This window comes from Meriones unguiculatus, chromosome 11, assembly GCF_030254825.1.
Source record: "Meriones unguiculatus strain TT.TT164.6M chromosome 11, Bangor_MerUng_6.1, whole genome shotgun sequence".
In the NCBI taxonomy this organism is placed as follows: Eukaryota; Metazoa; Chordata; class Mammalia; order Rodentia; family Muridae; genus Meriones; species Meriones unguiculatus.
Window position 1 is genome coordinate 3,996,794 of NC_083359.1, and position 22,449 is coordinate 4,019,242.

At 47.4% G+C, this 22,449-nt stretch overlaps 1 protein-coding gene across 2 annotated transcripts in view; it reads left to right on the forward strand.

Annotated features, from left to right (window-relative positions):
- The window catches only part of Usp43 (ubiquitin specific peptidase 43), a 60,992-nt gene that overhangs the window by 3,302 nt on the left and 35,241 nt on the right, over positions 1-22,449 (forward strand). For both annotated transcript variants that reach the window (XM_060363449.1, XM_060363450.1), the window contains exons 2-4: positions 5,526-5,657; positions 14,893-14,996; positions 21,569-21,661. In XM_060363449.1, the coding sequence (XP_060219432.1) occupies positions 5,526-5,657; positions 14,893-14,996; positions 21,569-21,661 (329 nt within the window). The remainder of the gene's footprint in view (positions 1-5,525; positions 5,658-14,892; positions 14,997-21,568; positions 21,662-22,449) is intronic.

Genomic DNA, 22,449 nt, shown 5'->3' on the forward strand with positions numbered 1-22,449 from the left:
TTTGTGAGTGCTGGGATTAAGGGTTTGTACCACCACTGCCTGGCGGATTAAATACGCTTTAAAAATCCTCTTCGATAAATTTTTGCTTTTCAAGTGATGTAGTTGAATATGTTTACTGCAAAAAACCAGAAAGATCTAAAACAAGTAAGAAAAATCCGTAACTCCTGAGAGATAAACTGTTGTAAACTTGCTCGTGTCTGTAAATAATTAGAAATTCTACCTCTGTGTTCTGTTTGTTGGCTTTTTGTTTGTTTGAGGCTTCTCTGTGTGGCCTTGGCTGTCCTGGCTTTGTAGAACGGGCTGGCCTCGAACTCAGAGATCTGCCTGCCTCTGCCCCTCTGAGTGCTGGGATCACAGGCGTGCGCCACCGTGCGGCCACCGTACCCTGCTTTGCTGGTTCGTATTTGAGTGAGAGCTATGTGACCTAGCTAGCCTGGAGCTTGCTGTGTAGACCAGACTCAGATTTGCCTGTGTCTGCACACCCCTCCACACCCTGCTGTCTTCCCTCCATTACCAGGATCATTACAAGACCTTTTGGCATTAGAATAGTGCATAGAACTTGACTTTTAATGATTGACTATTTCATCAAATGGACCAGTACTTTGTGGAAAAACTGATGCACTATTGAGTTTTCCAGTTGGCACACCGTAATGAAATTTCCTGTATATGTGTGTTTGTGTGTATAATATAATATATATAGTATATGTAAAATAAAGTATATTATATATAATTTACTTAAAAAGTCTGTTTCTTTCGTTTATGTAAATGGCTGCTTTGCCTGCATCTATGTCTGCTCTACACGGCAGCACCCTAGAGGGCCTTGGATCCTTGAAAATGGAGTTACAGCTGGTCATGAGCCATCATAAGGGAGTTGGGAATCAAGCCTGAATCTTCGGAAAGACAGTCCCTGCTCCTAACCACTTAGCCCCCTCTAGCCCTGATTTCCCTGCATTTAAATCATAGTTCTCAGCTCTGATTATTTCCGAATATTTAATTCCATGAGTGGAACCACGTTTTCAAAATAAAAGAAATGACTTTTAATAACTGTCTGATTTTACTTTAAAAACAAGCCTTTTGAGGGGTGAGTTATTAGTGAAGTGCGTCTGTCCGCGTCAAGTGGCAAATTTAATGAGCTCTAATAAGTGCAGGTACCTGGGTAATCATCACCCCCTCGTAAATGTTTACTCTTCCTTCCTGTCTTTTTTCTTTAGTTTTTGAGACAGGATCTCACTATGTAGCCTTAGCTGGCCTAGAACTCACAGAAATGTTTTTCTGCCTTCTGAGTGAGTACTGGGCTCATAGGTGTGTATCACCAGACCTGGCACCTATTTATTTTTTAAATTTCTAAATCAATTTCAAAGGGTTTGATTATTATTATTTATTTATAATACACATAGATTATTATTATTATTATTATTTTTGAGACAGGGCTTCTCTGTGTAGCCTTGGCTGTCCTGGACTCGCTTTGTAGACCAGGCTGGCCTGGAACTCACAGAGTCTGCCTGCCTCTGCCTCCCTGAGTGCTGGGATTACAGGAGTGTGCCACCGCGCCTAGACAAGATGTTCACAGTTGACAAGAAAAATTCTCTGTGTCTGCAGTGTATATAGTGTGACGCTCTGAGGAGGTATGTAGGATGAGAAGGTTAATTCAGAATATTTACATAGCCACCAACAGCGTACACTTACCCTTTTAGAGGCGAGAACACCTAAGATCCCTTCTCTTTGCAGTCCCAAGTCTCTATAAAGACAGTGATTCTCCATCTGTGGGTCGACACCCCTTTAACCCCCTAAAGGGGGTTGGGACCACCATAACATGAGGATATTAAAAGTCACAACATTAGGAAGGTTGAGAACTGAGGTCTCCGAGACCCCATTCCTGTTATGGCTGCCAGGCTTTAGAGTGGAGGTCTCTGATTTGCTAACAGGTTGGAAAAACCGTCCTGTTTTTACTTCTCTCTGTTTGTTTTGGACGAGGCCTGAGGTGGAAGTACTTCCCGTGTTTCCTGTCTCGTCTATTCTTGGAACTATCTCCTCCATTGTTTGTGTTTCCATTGTGCTTTGTTCTTAAGGTTCTGTTTGCTTCCCTGCCTTCTCAGTCCTGTGGCATTCTCTGCAAACATTTTATCCAGATTGTTTCTTTTCTCCTCCCCCAGTGCTGGAAGCTTTAGATTTGTTTGTGTCATGTCTTTTTGTAAAAATAAAGTGGTTTTTTTTGGTTGTTGTTATCCTTGGACAGTCTACTGTATGGCTGTGGCTGGTCTGGACTCAGGGTCCTTCTCTGTCTCCCTGCTGGACATGCATGACCACACCCAGATACCGCATGCTTTTTGATATGTGTTCTATTTTATGGCCTTCTAGTTTTTATATGGTTATAATGAGGGTTTCAGCCATCTGGAATTTCTCTTAGCTTATGTGCCTAAAATCAAATTTAGATATACAACGACATACTAGAAGCATTTTCTTTTTTTAAAAACTTTTTATTTTTTCTGTTTTTTTTTTTTTTTTTTTTTTTTTTTATTGATTGTCAGAGAGAGAGATCTCAAATATCCCAGGCTGCTTCTAGCTCACTAAGTGGACAAGGGTGACCTTGAGCTTCTGATGTTCCTGTGGAAGTGTCTCTTGTTACTCTCTGTTTTGTTTTGTTTTGTTTGGTTTTGTGGTACTAATGATTGAACTCAGGGCCTCTCACACACCAGGGAAGTGCTTTCCTGTTGTGCTGTATGCCCAGTTTCTTCACTTTTGTTTTGAAAGTTACAGATAAAACACCAAGAGGCGAACTAGAAACAGTAAAAAATTATAGGGCAGGAAAAAAAAAATCTAGCTAGAACTATTAAATAGCTAGAAGAAATATGTTCAAAATCACCAGCGTTTGGAAGAGATCTCTCACCCACACACAGTCACATTCTCTTATACACTCAGTCATGCAGGGGGCCTCGCTATGCTGTGCTGTGGGACAGACTTACCGAATGGCACTACTCATCTCAAGTATGTAGTATTTTTGTTCCAGTGAAGTTTGGTTGTGCTGGGATCCAGCCTTGGGCCCTATGCAGGCCAGGCAAACTCTCCACGTTGAGCTAACCCCTAACCCTTGGTTTCTTGAGAAAGAGGTGTTGGTGTTATTTTTAAAAACCATTTTATTTATATTTTTTATGCCTTTTTCTCCCTTCTCCACTCCAGTCCCTTCCAACACCCCAACACCAGGAAGGAGGTTAGTGGGAAAAGGAGGCAGAGTGCTCTTTAGCTACCTCCTGCTGGTTAGAGTCACCAGGTTTGTTGCGGCGAGTCCAATCTTTGTTTCAGGATATCTCCAACTTTTCATCAAATTAAATCAGCAATAACCAGGAGCAGCGCAAGGGCGGGCGGGCGGGCGGGCGGGGGGGGAAGCAGCAGCAACAGCTGCCTTCCTCTCTCCAAGATCCACTTTGTCTCTCTGGGTTCTGGCATTTATTCCCTCTCCAGAGTCCTCAGATTAAACTATCTGCAGCTGGCAAAGAGCCCCTCTCTGAGCCCACATGAGGCCAACAGTTTGCTGCTGTGGACAGTCATAATCAGCCCCGCATCCCACACCTGGGATCAAAACAAAAACATGTTTACAGTAACCTAAGTGAGTCTTTAAAGACACCAAAACTTCCCACTATGAAGAGGCCTTGCTGTGTAGCATTGGCTATCCTGGAATTTAAGATCTTCCTGCCTTAGCCCTCAGGGCCGGCTACAGGCGTGAGGCAACACAGCTAGCTTTCTCGCAGATCGTTTGTTCCATAGAAGTATCCTTGCTTGTGTCTCTGTCTCCTTGAGTGTAATTGCTATGCATATAAAGAGAGACTTTAATTTTTTAATTTGATTTTTGTTTATCATTAATTGTGTGTCTGTGTGGGATGGGTATGTCCACACATGTGGCACAGCACTTGTGTGTGGGGTTAAAGGACACCTTGAAGGTTCTCTTCCTCCATCACGGGCTCTGGAGATTGAGCTCAGACTGTCGTGCTGGGTGGCAAGTGAGTTTTGTCGTAAAGATCCATGTTTTCTCCCTTCTTGAAGTTGCCGAATTCTTTGTGAGGCTTTGATTGCGAGGTAGCCAGGCAGAGAGAAAGAATTCACAATGAACTCGTATGGGAGGCTAGACAAAATTGCCAGTGTGGACCCTAGAAGCCAGAAAGTGTGTTTGGGGCACTAGAATGGCTTTATCCCCCTGGGGCTCTGAAACTGGCAGGAGGCAGACATGATGGCGCACAGCTATAATCCTGGTGCTCGGGAGGTGGAGACAAGAGGATCAGAAGTTCAAGGTCATCTCAACTACTAGTTTGAGGTCTGGAATAGAGGGTGTGGGGGTTAAGGAAGGAGGATAGAAGAGAGGAGGAGGAGAGGCACTAGGGGAGGTGTGAGTTTGGGACCTGAGAGTGAAGGAGTTTTTCACTATTTTGGGCTGAATAGTAGGGTAAGGAGGGGTTGGCTATATTAACTGGGCTGCGGGAAGGCTGGTCTGGTCTACGATGAACCCGGTGGGCTGGAGGGGAAGGCTGATCTCACCTAGGTGAGCAGTAGTGAGAACGACAGTGTAGGTGAGACTGCTGTAGGGGAGACACAGAAGTGTTTGTGGGGACAAATCCAATCCTAGGGTGCCTCTGGAGGGCGATTCAGAGAGGACATCGATGCTAAGCGTAGGTTTGAGAGTTGAGGGGCTGGCTGTGCGAAAGAAAGACAAGCTGGTGCTGGGGACAGATGTGTGGCTGGCTTGAGGGTAGGGTAGGGATGCCCTGTTACTAGTATCTGCAGGTAAACAATGAGTAGCTCTTTAGTATAGTGTCTTCTTCCTTGTCTTCCTCCTTCTTCTGCAGTTCTGGGAATTGAACAAGCAGGCCCTCCTGTGTTCTAGGAATGACCTGCACCCCCAGCCCAGATGTTTTCTATTTTTTGTTTGCTAAGTTAGGCAGCCCTACCTGGGTGACCTGGAAGTGGTCAGAATGAAGACCCACAGCCATTGTACTTCAGGAAGTCAGTTTTGCTGTCTTTATGGTCATTGCCAAAGAGCGTAGAAGCCCTGAGAATTAATGCAATCAGCCAAGGAGGGCAGAGCGAGCAGGGCGTTTTCCTGCAAGGTGAACTTGAGAGAGAGAGTGTGTGTGGAAGGAGAATGATGAAGGGGAGATCAGTGGTTCGTGGGATCCCAGTGATCAAAGGAGAAGAACTTCAGGGAAGGCATGTGGTGGACACTCTGAAGGAAGTTAGCGAAGAGGCTGGCGAGACAGCTTGCCATGTGAGTGTGAAGACCAGAGTTTAGATCTACAGCGCACACAGACACACACACACATACCCGCTCTGCAGAGACAGCCTCACGAATTTCCAGGGGCTTGAGCCATATACCCATATACCAGCTTGCGTCAGGAACACTTTTCCCACCCATGTCGTTTCTATGTCGTCATCACAGGTCAAGGCTGAAAGATGATTGCTTGGTAGCCGAGTGCTTATAGATCTTCATTCCTTCGCGCCGAGGCCCAAGGTGACTTTCATCTTTTGTTCCCTTTCAGAACGCTGTTTCCAAGTATGGCTCCCAGTTCCAAGGCAACTCCCAACACGATGCCCTGGAGTTCCTGCTCTGGCTGCTGGACCGCGTCCATGAGGACCTGGAGGGCTCAGCTCATGGGCTGGTGTCTGAGCAGGTCAGTTGCTTGTGAAAACATAAGCATGTTTTTTTGTTTGCTTGTTTGTTTGTTTTTATGCCCGTTTTAGCTTCCAGATAATGACCCGGACACAGGTTACATTTATTAACAAGCTTCAAAGCACTGCAGCTGGGCAGACACTCGTGCGTTCTAACCCAGCTGGGCAGACCTGGCCTATTTCCCAGCATTTACTCTCACCCTAGCCGCTCCTGCGCCATGTTTGTCCTCATGGCGACTCCCTCGTGATGACCTTCTTTCTTCTCCCCCTCCCTGCTCCACCGTGGACCCCCTAACTGAGATCAGAAGCCCCGCCTCAGTTCTCCTCTCCTGCCCAGCTACTGGCTGTTCAGCCCTTTATTAACCAACCAGAGGTGGTGGAGAACAATTTTTATGCGACATGGAGACAGGAGATTCTTCGATGATGATAGTAACGACAGTGCCCGCACCCAGGACTTCAGTCCGATCTCAGGGCGCAGAAGTCAGCATCTGAACACACAGTGTGCTGAACCATTTGACGGTCACTCTCTTCCTCTTTCCCTGGGATATTTATTCGATTCCTTAGATTCCTGTATAGTCCGGCCACCCTGTACACCTGCTGGGCTTGTTCTAACTTCTTTTAGTCTTGTTGGTTTTAGTCTCGGTTACTTAATTCCCACTTATTGCAGTATTTCTCGTCTTCCCTGATCCCAGTGATAATTGTGACCAGGATCTCATTATTCAAGTTCATCATTTGAAAAACAGTTTCCTTTTTGCTTGTGTGTATGTGCATGAGCAGGTGGGAGTGTGAATGTCAGAGGTCAACACCAGGTGTCTTCCTGGATCCCGTTTCAGCATATTTTTTGAGACTGGCTCTCTGATCTGGCAGACAGTTTGCTGCTCTGGCTAAAATGGCTGGGCAATAAGCCCCAGGGGTGCTCTGGTCAGGGGTGCTCTGGTCAGGGATGCTCTGGTCAGCGATGGTCTCTCTGGTCAGGGATGCTCTGGTCTTCCCGTCCCCTGAGCTAGATCACAGGTGCTCACTGCCCAGCCCAGCTCCTGCTCAGGGCCTTGAAGTCACGTCTTTATTCTTGTGTGGCCAGCACATTTCAAATTGAACCATTTCCCCAAAGCCCAATTTTTTTCCCTCTCTATTCTATGCATTTGCCTGGGCATCTGGAGCCATGAGAGTCATTCTTTGCTATTTTTAGACAGTCCCAAGTCAACCAATTCTACTATTGTTTTCTCGGTTAATGTATCTCACAGTGCAGTAATTTCTGTTCTTCTTATGACCTGGGTGGGTAATTTCTGATTTTGATGAAACCCCAGACCTTTGGGACAAAGAAAGCATTATAATACTGTGGGTTTGCTTCTGTTGTTGTTGGCTTTTGTTTTGCTTCATTTAGATGGAATCTTACTATGTAGCTCATGCTTAAGCTTGGGGCAATCCTCCTAGCTTCCCCCCCCCCCCGTGTCTGTAGTGCTGGGGATTACAGCTTCACCATATAGTCCAAACTGGTTTTAAACTCTCAAACTCAGTCTCCACAGCCTCAGCCTCCCTAAGTGCTGGGTTGACAGTAGTCTGTCACAACACCCAGCCACACTACAATACTTTGTAAAAGCCACAGCTAATTAGCACATCAACTATATACTTCATAGCTTTCCTAAATAAAGACCAACACTGGCTTTAGTATGATCTCCTTATTGCTCATGGAAAAGTGAATGAAGTTACATTACAGGTGAGACAAGTCATAGTAACCTGATCCTTAAATAGTGGGTGTCTCATGCATCAGGGCCGTTAGCCAGTAAGTAACACATTTTTTGATGGAGCTCACAGACAATTCAGGCCTAGCTTCCAGAACTGCATCATCGGCTTTTTGTTTCCTCCACTTCCCTCGGAGAGCTGAGAGTTGCACCTCAGCCTCAGGCCCGATAGGTTGTACTTGAGCTACGTTCTCAGCCCTTTTCTTCTGTTTTATATCTGGACATCTGATTCCCGACCTTCTCAGGGATTCCCTAAGAACAAGGAGGACAGCAACAGCCTCCCTGGGAAGCCAGGCTTTGCGTGCATGATCTCAGCTCAAACAGCCAAAGAAGGGCCAGTCGTGGGCAGAAGAGACATGTGGTGCTCAAGAGTCAGTACTGCCCTCCCAGTGGACAAGAGTTAGGTTTCCTGCACCCATGTCAGTGAACTCAAAAATGCCTGTAAATCCAGCTTGGAGGGACCTGTCTCCTGGCCTCAGGGCACCTGCACATATGAGCGAACATACACACACACACACTCACACACACACACACACACAGGCATAACTAAAGTTAATCTTCAATAAAGGGGATGGGGTTAATTAGGATACTAGCCTGAGACACTGTGCCTCAGAAGGCTTGCTTTCTTGCTTTTAAAAGCAATCACTCCAGTAACTGGAGGGCACCAGCAAAACAAAACCAGTGGGCTTCCCAGCAGAGTTCCGGATAGAAGCCAGCCATGGTGATGCAAACCTTTACAACACTCGGGAGCAAAGCCAGGTGGTTCTCTGTGAGTCGAAGGCCAGCCTGGTCTACATATGAGTCTCGGGCTAATCAGAGCTACACAGTGAGATCCTGTATCAGGACAAAACAAAAAATCCCCAGGCTGCCGTATATACACCAACATGGTGGTGTTTTCACTTGGTTGGGAGGGGATGGGTAGTTTTCCTTTTATTTGTAGTTATTTTTCTTTGGATCTTACTCATATCTTTGCTTTTATGCGATAGAAAGTTAACTTCATGTCGCTGAAGGAAAGGGCATTTGTTGTTTTTTTATAACCTTGCAATTCAGGTTGAAGCAGCTTTGGGTAGGACTGAAGCCAAGATCCCAGGTGATGTCACCATGTCTTTGACACTCTCTCTCTCCACTCTCTATTCTCTTTTTGGCAAGAGGACCTTGTGCATTGCTCACAGAGTCTTGAGAGCCTGGCCTGCCGGAGCAAAGCCTGATTGGCCTAGCACAATTGGCATGCTCATTCCTGGGCATGTGGTCAGAAGAATGGAGCAGCCTGATCCACATGCCTGTGGAGTCACATGCCTATGGGGAGACCATGGTCTAAGGAAGGCCTTTACACAGTCAGAATAAATTACTGGTCCAAAGAATACACCACTGGGCAGATGCACGTTGTTTATTCTGTGCCTTCCATAAGTTCAAAGAACACATTTTGAAATAGTAAATGCACACATAGACACACACACATAGGATAACATTAACTGAATGTTCTGTATTGTGTATCTAATTGGATGGTTTTCATGACTTATTCTTGCCTGGCATATAACAGATACTCAGAAAACTTATTAAATGGTTGTCTTATTTTAATATTTACAGTGATAACTCATACTCTCTGGTGAGTGGAAACATGGGTTAAGCATTCCCCAGGGTCACTCATAGTCTCAAGTCCTTTAGACCAAACTTGAATTCACTGTGTAGTTAAGGATGACCTTGAACACTGATGCTCTTGTTTTCATCTCTGGGACTATGGGTGTGCGCCAGCATAATCTCTTGGGGTCAGCATCTTCTAGCTGGTGAAAATAGGATTGAATCTGGATCTGTGCATCTCAGGTCCAGTGTGCTGGACCTCCTGTCTTAAAAACCTCCTGTGTCTTCTCAGTTACCTGCTGGAGGAGAGGTGTGGACGGCCATCTCCACCTCCTGCTGCTGTGTTATCAGGGATTCATCGTATTTTCCTCTCTCTTCTCCTCATACACGGGGAGCTCTTCCTACTAGAAAAAAGGTGGAAAGTAGATTACTGTATTAGTCAGTTTCCCGTTCCTGGAACAGAACGGCTCCGATAGCTAGCCTACGAAGAGGAAGGTTTATTTTGGCTTCCGGAGGTTTCGTCTGTGGTCAGGTAGACTTGTTGCATTTGGGCTGTGCTCAGGGAGCACCTCCTGGCAGGAGCACATGGAGAAACAAGCTGTTTATCACAGCTCCCTCCAAGGGTGTGTGCATGGTGACCTAAGACTTCCCGCCTCTTAAAGGTTCTGCCAGCTCCTCATAGTGACAGCCTGGGATGACGCTTAACACATGGGCCTCTGTGGGACATTCCAGACCCAGCCTTGAGCAGCAGCCTTCCATTTTCGCTCTCTATTCAGGAACAGGAAAAATCACTCTGAGGTCACAGGGTAAGCTCCATGTGTCCAAGTCACACAGCTAGTAAATGGGAGAGCCCGTACCCAAATAAGGAAATGCCACTCTCCCAGGATTTCTGAATCTGAGCACTTTCGGCATCTGGGGCCAGGTAATTTTTCTTGTGCCAGGCTGATTTCTGTGTCATGGCATCAGCACCGTCTTTCTCGCTAGGGACAAAGGACAGTCCTGACTTGAACTAAATGTGTGCAGAAGACATTGCCAAGCGCTCCTTTGGGTGGGGCCCAAATCACTCTCCAGTTGAGAAGCTCTTAAATCTCTGTTCCGTATGAGCATGCGCCACCCTCAGACTGGTCTTGAGGACATTGGAGTTTGTTTGAGCCATGAGGGCCTGCCAGTCGCTACTCATAACTTCAAGGAACTTAACCACGGGGAAAGTGGCCATGATCAGAAGTTAGTCTTTCTCCCTCCTTCCTTCCTTCCTTCCTTCCTTCCCTTCTTCCCTCTTTCAGGCTGGGGATGGACTCAAGGCCTTGTGTTTGCTGGGCCGATATTTTCCCCTTGAGTGATATTGCCAGCCTTCAGTTTTCAGAATTGTCCTGTATGGCATTCTCCATTCAGGAGCCAGATCTCTTCAGAAAGGGAACAAGGTGATGTCATCTCCTGCTTGTCTTGCTCTGGTGGCTTCCTACCAAACTGGAACCAAATCCTCCCTGACTGGGCCTGCTCAGGCTCATTCCAGATTCCTCTCCCAACTGGGTCCCTGTCCTTACCATTATCAGCTTTCTGTCCCTCCATGGAACAGGTGTGGAAGGAGCAATGCATCCCCCAAGGATGCAAGGTCTGGAAGTGCCTGCTGGCTGGAGCGAGAGCCTTCCTCAGCCTCACTCTGACCTGGGACACCAGCAGTGGCCCTTTCTGTGTCCTCCCGAGGTTGCTCCTGGAAGGTGGGCGGCCTTGAGGCTGCACCGTGGATCCTGGAGACCGCAGACAGAGCCTTGTGGTTGTTAGCAGGAAAACTTCATTTTCCCTTTCAACAAAGAAAGCTCCTGCCCTCTGTGTAACTCGGAGTGATTTTACCTTTTGAAGTTATTTCTGTGCTGAGGACAGGAAAGCCATACAGCGAGATTCGTTTATAACTGGAATAGAAAACTGAAGGGCCACTCTCTTTTCCATTACTTTAACGATTCTCAAACACTTCCATCCTGCAAATTCCATCCTGTATTTTCACTGCCCTCTAAATTCCAACAAGTAAACAATCTTTTTTTTTTTGATAGTTTTCCAGAAAATGCAGAATAAAGGTGAGGATGAGTCTAGGGAGAGAAACAGCAGCCAATATGTATGAAGTAAAATACTGTACGCTAGGTAGGAGTCCTTCTTCCCTCCCACCCTCCCTTCGTCCTTTCTGTGTCTCTTTCTGTAACTTATCCTCAAACTCATACTCTAGCCCAAGCTGGACCCAAAAGTCCAGCTGTAGCCCGAGGTGCCTTTTAACCAGTGATCTTCCAGTCTTGGGCTCCCAAGTGCTGGGGTAGAGGTGTGAGCCTCCATGCCTGGTGTGTATATCTCTTGGGTGTCACCGTAGTTCTGTGCTGGGGAATTGCTGCTTAGGCTTCATGAGGCATCAAGGTTCGCCTGCCCAGCAGACCAGATTCATGTTCCTCTGACCTCATGGTCCGTATTTTGTGGATGACTTCCTACTGCCCTTCTCTCCCTGTGTCTTGCCTAGGATTTTCTTTCCACTCCATCCCTTGGTGACCCCATCCACAGTCGTGCCCAGGGTCTCAGCTTGTCATCTTTATATAGAATCCCTCTGTATCATTTCGAGTTCCTGGTTGCCTGCACCGGGGACTGTTTAGGTGGGGAATGTAGACGGCCAGCTAGGGAGAGACACACAGGATTGAATGGAAAATGTGTCTAGCGTCAGACAGCTCTGGGCGAGGAAGGAGCCGCGGTGGCAGGAACTTTCGCGCCCAGTCGTGGCGACTAGAGCCAGTGTTTGAGGCCTTGGTCACTCTGCTTATGACTTGCATCCTGTCTGGGACATCTTGGTTGAAGTGTGGCCCTTGTTAGGGAATTAAGCTTTTCCTGGGGGACATACACAAGCGTCTCCGTACCCCAGATAAGTCACCAATGACAGACCAAACATGGGGTCTCCTAGCAGCTGGAAGTCAACCTTCCAGCTTCTCTATACTCTGGAAGGCCCTGAAACCACTTGCAGCTGGGTTGGGATTACAGCCAGCTGACAGGGCGCCAGGAGAGTGGCAGAATCTCAGGTGAGGGTCTGATGACCCTCCTAGGTCCTTTTCAACAAAGTGGGCTTGTGGAGGGTCTCACGTGGGTAATCATGCTGTAGTCCACTCAGGAAACAACATCCCACATATTCTCACCCAGGGACTGAACTCAAGGTCTCAAGAACGGTAAATCCTGGGCAACACACCCCAGCATCACAGTTGGTGCGAGTTCACACCTCCAGGCTCTTGTGACTATCTGCCACTTGACTTTTTGGTCTGGCTGTTGAACCACTCTTGCATGTGGTTTGACTTGTCCAGGCCTCGTCTCCTTCGACTCTGGAGTTGGTTGCGATTATCTCTTCCTTTCTTCTTCCTGGTTCTGCTGAGCTAAGAGCCAGCCCCTCCCACCTCATCCTCCCACCTCAGTTCATCTTCACGGCTTCTACTCAGGTCACCTGCTGATACTTGGACACGCAAACCTTCTGATGTCCTTCTTTACCTGGGAAGCGCTGCCGAGTTAAAGCATCTGTATGCATGGAGCCACCACTCTGGTTAAAAGACTGTCAGATATCCAACACACCTTCCACCCGAGTATTACATACTCGCTGTATACCAGGCTAGGTGTCTCTGTCTGTCATCTATCTGTATCATCTATCTGTCTGTCTGTCTCTCTCTATCTAACTATCTGTCTAGATAGCTGCTGGCCAGTTTTATGTTAGCTTGACACAAACTAGAGTCATTTGAGAGGAGAGAACCTCAACCGAGAAATAGCTTTTATAAGATCAGGTTTTTGGGCTAGAGAGATGGCACTTACTGCTCTTCCAGAGGCCCTGAGTTCAATACCCAGCAACCACACGTTGGCTCACAACCAATTTTACCCTCTACTGCCCTCTTCTGGCAGGTGCACATGCAGATAGAGCACTCATAAAAAAAAAAAAAAGGCTTTGGGCAAGCCTTATAGGGCTTTGTTTCCTTCCTTCCTTCCTTCCTTCTTTTTTTTTTTTTTTTTTTTTTTTGAGACAGGGTTTCTCTGTATAGTTTTGGCTGTCCTGGAACTCATTCTGTAAATCGGGCTGGAGTTTTGCAGCCAGAGGCCCTTACCAGATGCTGAGAAGATGCTAATGCCATCTTTCTAGCCTGAAGAACTGTGTGCTTTTCTCAGTTTGCTGTAAATTCTCAATTTTCCCAGCATAGAGATGCATGCCTGTAACCTCAGCTTTTGAGAGGTGTAGGCCAGAAAACCAGGAGTCTTAAAGTTGGTCTTGGGTCCATAGTGAGCTTGAGGCCAACAAGACCCTACAAGACCCTGCCTCACCCTCCCTATTCCCCCAACATGAGACCCTACCTCAGCAAACAAAATCAAACAAACATTAGCAACAGAAAATAGACTAAAGTAAAAGTACAGAGCAAGTAACTTAATAATGGGTTAGAAAGTTGAATTTATTAGCCACTCTTGTCATCACTGTTAGAAAGTATCCAACAGAAACAATTTAAGAGAACAAAGACTCTCCCCTGGCGGGTCTGCCTTCACAGGCCATAGGGGAAGAGGACACATTCAGTCCCAGTGCAACCTGGTGAGCTGGGGGGTGGGGTGGGAAAGCGAGCTCCCCAGAAGAAGGGGAAGGGGCTACAAGGATGTGAAGTGAATAAAATAAATAATGAGGAAAAACATTGAGAGAGAGAGCGAGAACGAGAGAGAACAAAGTCTCTGCTCATGGGACACAGAAGCAAAGAGAGTCCAAGGCTTCCAGATGCCGTAGGAGACCTTAGGTGTTCCTGTAGCATTGCAGTGTTACATTGTAGCTGTGTGCTGGGGGGTGTTTTTGAAAACTTGCCTAGCTGGAGATGGAGCTCACTGGTAAAGTACTCGCCTAGTGCGGTGAGAACCCTGGGTGTGATTCCCAGAACTCCAGGGATTGGAGTGGGAAAGAGAACGGGTCTACAGTGACTACTTACGGCAGTGAGGATTTAAAAAAGAAAAACTGAGAAATTGAGACACAGTGCTGTCAGGCAAATCGTGTGTCTGGCCTTGTATGGACGCTCAGAGGTTACTAAACAGCTTTGCATTATGAGTGGCTGTGGTTGGAATGACCCTCTAGGCAGCCTTTCGTGTGGTTTCTGGGTAGCGGGGACTTCATACCTAATTATGTCCCCTGCGTGGCGGAGAGTTAGGGTAACTAGGGAACCTGGAAAGCTGGAGCAGCTCATACTGGGGTAGCTGTCACACTGGGGACCCTGGGGTGGGGCAGAGCCCTGAGTGAGGAGAGGTGGAAGATGACCCAGAAAGATATTCATGAGGAAGCTTTGGGTCGTCTGGTGTTTGCAGCTGTGACTGAGAGTGTTGAATTAGAGTAATTAACTTGGGTTATCCGGGTAGTCCCTCAGCACGCTGTTGAGTGCTGTTGTAACAGGCAGAGGGAGTTTGGAGAACGCTGAGGACAAAACAGTGTAAATACAGAGCAGGGAGAGAGATTTGGAGATTCGGACCCAGAGGACAGAGTGGTGTGGCCACAAGCAAGCAATCCCAGCAGTCTGGAAGAGGCCGGGAGAAGATTCCTGCCTAGACCCTCTGGTGGGGGGTGGGCAGTCAGCACCTTCCCTTTATTCTACTGATACTGATTGTGAATGTATCAGACCCCAACAGGACATGGGTGGAGAACAGCGCCACCAACCCCGGAGTGTGCGTGAGCTCTCGGTATGATCACCCTTCAGTTCCGCGCTCAGTCTGTGTCCTTTCTCAGAGACTTGGGCAAGCAGGAGGCTTTCGAGCACTGAGTAATGGCGGAGGCAGTGTTGAAGCTCGAGGCTGCGCGAGGCGGGGAGAGGGATGCTGTGGGCTCCGTGCCCCACAGGCGGCTGTGTGACAGGATGCAGACAGGATGTCACCCGATTTCTTTCCTGTTTCTTCGCAGCTGCCCCCGGAATCGAGTAAGGACCCCGAGGACCTCCGGCCACCTGCTGCTCCTCTCTCCTTAGGCCCCAGCTTTGTGCAAAGTCACTTTCAAGCACAGTACAGGTGAGATGGGGGAGTGTGTGCTCAGAATGTGGACCCCAGGAGCTCAGCCCAGAGGCCTCCTGTATCTCACTGCCCTTGACCCTGCACAGCCAAACAGCCAAACACTCAAGTGCCCTTCCCTTTGTCACAGCCTCACTTAATCACTCCAGCCTTGAGGGTTCTTTCCTTTTCCTTCTTGGCTTCTTGAAATGGCGTTCCACTCCCCCCCTCCTTTAAAGGATTAGAGGCGTGGCAGAGGATAGCTCTGTGGAGCAGGGATGCGGAGGCCGGGAGAAAGCGGCCTGTAGTCACACAGAAGCTGGGAGACCCTACTGTTTGCTTGGCGTGGCCGGAGAGCTCAGCTGAGTCAGTGTGAGCTCAGCTCGGCATGGGGGATGTAAAAATCATCATGTGCACCGAGGGTGTTTCTATATGATGGTATGGACGTTTGTAAGAGTTACATTGTTTAGTAAAAGTACCTGCAGCAGAGCTGGGCATGAAGGTGCATGCCTATGATCCCAGCACCGGGGAGGTAGAGGCAGGCTGATCTCTGAGTTTGAGGCCAGCCTGGTCTACAAAGCAAGTCCGGGACAGCCAGGGCTACACAGAGAAACCCTGTCTTAAAGAGAGAGAGAACCTGTAGCAATGAGACATCAGGGGAGACCCTAGCCCCAGACTGCTCAGCCACTTGTCTTCTCTTCAGCTGTGGTAGCTGAATAAGACCAGATGGGTGGGATCAGACTTGAAAAAAAATAATTACAAGCTTCAAGGTCGGGAATGAGCACCCAGGTCGAGATTCAAGGAAAACCTCTCTCATGTGAGATGCCCATATATGTATATGTTAACTTTGGTACTTAAACTCTATTTTTTTTAAAGGCAGGAGCAAAACCAAAATTGACCATGTGAATGGTATGATTATTTGATGTGTGTCTATAATCCATAGTGTCATGTTAAATATATATGTATTCTCAAACATTCATCATTAGTTCATCATTAGTTTGTGGTAAAATCTTACAAAACCCTCTTTTGTAGCTTTCTTTCTTTCTTTTTCTTTTCTTTTTTTTTTTTGGTTTTTTGAGATAGGGTCTCTCTGTGTTAGCCTTGGCTGTCCTGGACTCACTCTGTAGACTAGGCTGGTCTTGAACTCACAGAGGTCCACCTGCCTCTGCCTCCCCAAGTGCTGGGATTACAGGCGTGTGCCACCTCACCGGCTGTAGCTTTTTAATGCACAGATATTTAGTTATCTCTAATCACTCCACCTGTATGATTGAACACAGAATTCGTGCCTCTAGAGGAGTTAGTGCCCGTTGGTCGGCATTTCCTCATCTGCCGTTCCTTCTCCAAGGTCTCTGGTGATTTCCTTGTCCTCTCAACGTCTCTGAGAGTGTTTTAGCATCAGTGTGTATTCTTTACATATGGTTTGATGATACATTTTATATTTTGTGTATTATTTGTAAAATATTTGTGTTTAATTATGTATTATACACTATAATATTTAGGGTAATGGCAATCTGTAATTATACATTTGTAATAAAATAATATACATGGTATGTATTTGTTACTGCTGCTTTTTGACTTGTTAGGGATCCATGCAGAGCCTCATGCCGTTCTTAAGGCTATAGATGTGTGTAGACTTACTTGTGCGTAAGCACACTTTGTTAATTGTGTGTGTATGTGTGCCTGTGTGCTTGTGCGTGCTAGTTCATGTCTGCACAGTGCAGAGGCTGAGGTTACCTTTGGTGGCGTTTCTCGGGTTTTGCTGTTTTAGATCAGCTCTCTATTGATCCGGGGCTTGTTATTAGGCTCGGTAGGCCAGCCTGTGAGCCCTGATGATCCACCGTTCTGACTCCGCCTTCCTAGTGTTGGATTTACAAGTGCATGCCATCTGGCCTTGTGTGTATCCTGGGATCACACTCAGGTCCTCGTGCTTGTGCGGTAAGCACTGTACAGACTGAACTCCCCAAGTTCTGTTAATAGTCACTCTTTCAAGAGTCTGGGAGACAGTGTGCTGCTTTCTGGGCCGTGGGCTTCTTCAGGGACCCCACAGTGAGTGGCAGAGGCAGCCCTGCCCTCAGCAAGTTCTCTGAAGTCTGAGCCTTGCCTTTGCTTCTCTTAGCATTCCTCTCCGCTGTTGCTTTCCCAGCTCCTGTTGTATGTCTGTGATTGCCTGTGATGTTTTCAGTTGCCCTGAGCCGGCGCTTTTGTTTGCTAGGATGGATTCCAATTTTTGTCCTTCTGGGCGTTTATCTTAAGCCATTTCCACAAGTGCTGCTCTGTGGTCTTGGTGGCAATCCCTTTTCTTTGGTCTGCTGTGTTTCTTATTTCCTAGTGAGAGTTTCTTTTCTTTTCTTTTGCTTTTTGCTTTTTAGAAACAGGGTTTCTCTGTGTAGCTCTGCCTGTCCCGGGACTCACTTTGTAGACCAGGCTGGCATCAAACTCATGGAAATCCACCTGCCTCTGCCTCCCAAGAGCTGGGATTAAAGGCATGTGCCACCACCATGTGGTAGGTGACATTCAGTCTTTTTAGAATTTCCAAACTTTCAGCCATGTCCTTCCATACATTCTGGGGACTTTTATTTTTTGTATTTGATCAGGAGGAGGTGACTTAAAGCTTTCCTGTTTTAGGACTTGTGTTATTTTCCTCAGTTTCAGATAGGGTGAATAGGCAGGGATACCCATCTTTGAGGGTGATTGTTCCGGAGGTCCATGTAATGCCCGAATGCTTTGGAGCGACTTTCTGTGGGAGCAGAAACCATCCTGGAGAAACCATCCCTCATGCTCTGCTCCCAGGAGAGAGCACCCTGAGGAAGCTGCCCAAGCAGCCGTGGAGTAGAATGCTGCCTCTTGTTTTGGTTGCTGAGAATATTGGGTAGTCTCTCCAAAACAAGCCTGAACTCCGAGTATGGGTGGTGGTAAGCCGCCGTGTGAATGCCGGGAATTGAAGTGGGGTCCTCTGGAAGAGCAAAAATGCTGTTAACCACTGAGCCATCTTTCAGGTCCTTTCCTTAAATCCTTTCCAGGTATGTGTGGATGGAGGGATGTTAGAAAATACCCCCACCCCCAGCCAACATCTTGAGTGCCAAGGGAGTACCTAGGGGACCGGAAAGGTGGGCGAGTTGGCATTACCTATGGAAATCTGGGAGGCTTTTCAGGCAGACATTTGAGTGAGGAGGGGAGTGACGGGATGCCTGCCATTCAAATCACTGTGGATAGGTCTTCCAGGTGGAGCAGAGCACACAGGATGGGAATGATCCTTGCGACTTCAAGGCCTGGGAAGGAGCAGAAAGAACCAAATTCCATAGCGCAGGCCGATAACCCAGCAGTTGGGTGGCCGAGACGGGGACCACCATGAGCTTGGGTCAGCTGAGGCCACATACAGAGAAAGACTCACTCAAAAACAAACAATAGAAACAGAAAGGCCAAGGTGGCCAGCAGCAGGTAGTGAGAGGGCAAGGGGGTGGATGTGGGAGCTGTGGACAGGGACCGCTATGGAAGAATTTCAGTGTAAGGGTGGGTTTCAGGCGAAAGGGCACAGGAAGAGCTTTTAATTTAAGCATCCTTGGTGGATGTTGTTTTGGGGGGGAAGTTGAGGGTGCTTTGGAGTGCATGCTAGGTTCCTGACTTTAGGTGGGGTGGGCGGGGCTTCTCAGGGAGTGGCATTTGTGCTGGTCATATATTAAGGATCTACAATGCCCTTCCAGTAGGTTTCTCTTCTGTAGGCGCACAAGAGGCTGGGTGTTTGTGCTAGTGACAGCTGAATACCACTCTGAGCCAGAGGGCCTGTAATATGGAGACAGTGTGGTCAGGGAGTCTGCAAGGAAGGCTTCTGAGGGGATTTTCTGCAGCGGGATGGGGGCAGCCCCACGCTGATGTAGTGATTGGTTATAACCCCATGGCGGATCCACCCGCGGTGCCGTCAGTCTCCTTGATGAAACTGGGGGTGATGGGTAATTGTGGGTTCTCCCTCTTCTGTCTCCTCTTCAGTTCTCATTTCTTCTGAGGTACTGAGCACTAAACCCAGGGCCACCCTGCCCGGTATTTGGGCCCACTGGTCATATTCAGTCTGTCACCATTCCCAATTTCTGAGGAACAGGTGTGTTTCCCATCTTTTCTGAAGCTTAATTTTAGAGCAATATGTTATCTTTGTTCTTTATCAAATCAGGATGAGGCTATAGCCCAGTGGTAAAAGTATGTGCTTGGCATGTGCGATGTTGTCGTCTTGAGCCGTGGATATGATACAGCTCTATGAAGTTTGACACAATATAATTCTGTGGGTTCAGTCCTCACCACCATAAGATACGTAGTATATACATATAAACAGTTAAGTCAGTTGCTTAGAAAAATTTTATTTTTTCCTAAATCATGCATCTTGCTACCCAAACTAAGTTCAGGGCAAATACAAAGGTCGTATTGGGGCAGGAAATGTGGCTCAGTGGTAAAAAGCACTTATTACTCTTTCAGAGGATGAGGTTTGATCTCAGAACTCCCAGGAGGCAGCTCACAAACTCCTATAACCCCGGTTCTAAAGATCCAACAGCCCCTTCTGGCCTCTGTAGACACCCGACTATGCCAGCATGCCCAGGCACATATAGATCAATATAAGGAAAAGAAATCAAGGTCCTGTTCTTGAACCAGTTTATATGACGCAACTCTATGAAAGAAAAAAAAAAATGCACCTGGTTTTGTTTTCTGGATTCTAAAAGAAGGTGTGAAGTAGAATTAGGAAGTTTTCCAAACACAAAAATATATCCTGTGGCTTGGTGCCTCTGTATATAGCGATTGGAAGAGGTGGGAGGACTGAAGAGAAACTGGGTAGCAGAGGGAACCCCACACATGCCATGTCCAGTGGCTCCTGAACGCTGTGGCACTCTACTACCTTGGCAGTTCCGGGTGAGCCTGCCAGTAGTGTGAGCTGGGGTCGGAGTTAAACAAAGGCTGGGCCCTGGGGTGTGATGTAGTGGTGCTGGGTAGGCAGCCTGCCTAGCAGCCCTGAGGCCCTGCATCCAACACTGCCACCAGCACAACAAGCAAGGAAACTAAAGACCACTGGGGACTGTTTTCTGAATCACTACGAACCTTCTAATAACTCCTGTCCCTTTACATAACTTGTGTTCCCCGATCTGGCGATGGGCAGACGCCTCAGGTGAATCCATAGGCTTGCCTTCTTGCTATGTTATTGTTTGTGTGGGGGCTTTCTCGGTCCCACATGTGGCATCGTAAGTTTTAAAACCTCCCAAGGAGCCAGACATGGCTTTTCACAGCTGTAGTCCTAGCACTCAAGAGGCTGAGGTAGAAGGATGCAAAGCTCCAGGCCAGCTTAGGCTACGTAGCAAGAGCCCCTCCCTCCCTTCATGGATATAGAACCTATGGCAGAAAAACCTGGAAATCTGGACCTTTAAAAACCCGTTTGTGGGCTAGTGAGTTCGCTCAGAGGATAAAGGCACTTGCTGCCAAGCCTGGTGACCTAAGTGCCATGCCAGAACCCACATGATGGAAGAAGACCAGCTCCGGAAACTGTCCTCTGACCTGACATACAAACTGTGCCGTGAACCCACATGATGGAAGAAGACCAGCTCCGGAAACTGTCCTCTGACCTGACATACATACTGTGCCGTGAACCCACATGATGGAAGAAGACCAGCTCCGGAAACTGTCCTCTGACCTGACACGTATACTGTGCCATGCCCTCCAACCTCCCTATTAAATAAACAAAAAATTCAGAAAAAGCTATTGTATGTTTTAGGGGTTTGGGGAAGCTAAGAACCAGGAATAAAGAGGTCCTGAGACCCCTTTGGCTTGAAAGCTGGTGTGTGTTCTTTCTTCCCATCCTTTATGCCGAGACATGAGACTAAACTCCCTCCTCTCCTCCTTTAAAAGGGGAAAGTCCTGAGACATAGAATTAGCCACGTACTTTAAAAGTTATCCGTTTAATTTTGTCGTTTGACACAAGATTCCCTGTGTTGCCCATTCTGGCCTCAAACACCTGGGCTCAGGTATTCCTCCTGTCTCAGCGCTCACACCAAGCTCAATCCTACATTTAAAATGTACAAGACACGGGCATATATGCTCACAGTGCTGGGTAGCCATCGAAAGTCTGGTACCCAGAAAGCAGTCGCATTCCAGTTCCCTTTCTCCCAGCTTCTAGAATTCCACTTTCCTTTCCCCCAGTGTCTCGAAACCACTGGACTTGTATTACATTTCTTTGACTTTCCTGTTCCAGGTATTTCATATAAATAGGAAGATACAATAGGTAGCCTTTTGCATCTGGGTCTTTCCTGGTACTTGACATAGTATTTTCAAGGTGTCAGGACTGTGTCTTTTTTATGGCTGAGTCATATTCCACAGCGTGGATATACCGCGTTTTGTTTACCTCTTATCTACTGCTGGATAGTCTGGTTGTTTTCCCACTCTGACTCTTGTGAACAGGGCTGCACGGTTCATTTGCATATAAGTAATTAGTTGGACACACGTTTTCAATTCTATGGGGAATTACTGAAAAGAAAATGCCATAGTAATTCCGTGTCTAGATTTTTGAGGGACCATCAAGCTACGAAAGCGTGATTACTGTTCATCTCTGTTCTTTGCCTTCACAGATCTTCCTTGACTTGTCCTCACTGCCTGAAACAAAGCAACACCTTCGACCCCTTCCTGTGCGTGTCCCTTCCCATCCCCTTGCGCCAGACGAGGTATGTGGGTGCCCTGAGCGTTGTGGCATGCCCGCTGCACTTGACCCGTTATACCTCTTTCCTGGGCACTTGCTGGTCCTGTGTCCGCCATTTTTCACTTAGTGTTTCTCTAGAGACCAGTCGTACAAATCAGGTGACCTCATTGAATGGACACTTGAAGAGAAAGGCGTGCCAATTCTTCATCTGAGGCACAGGATGCTTGTGTGTGTCCATGCTGAGTCCACGCTGTGTCCTGACTTGGGTCTCTGGCCCACTCAGTTGCTGGCACAGGTCCCACTTCAGTCAAATAGGGGCATCTGTTGCCACGTGCTTTTCCCTGCTGTATGCTCTTTCAACATCCTGTTCCTTCTTTTTTTAATAAAGGTATGGGAAGTTTTTCTTTCATTCATTCACTTATGACAAAAGTCTCATTCTGTAGCACAAGCCTTTTTGAAAATTAATTAATAATCAATTAACTAATGACAACATCTCAACCTGTAGCCCAAGCTGGCCATCCCTCTGCCTTAGCCTCCCAAGTGCTGGGTCTGTAGGCATGAGCTACTTACTGCATTTGACTATAGGGAAATGATTTCATGAAGGAGCAAAGGGGGAGAAAGAAAAAAGGCTTGTGTGATACAGATGAGAAGAGAGCCGGTGTTGGAGTGAGCGAGCGAGCGGTGGGCTGCTGTGTCTAAAAGCAAGGGACTGGCACGACAGCCCCTTTCCCAGAAGCCCTTTTGGCCATCAACACAGCTGGCCAGGTCAGCGCCCTGGGGGAAGGTTGGTGAGTTTGCACGTGTGAGCCAGTA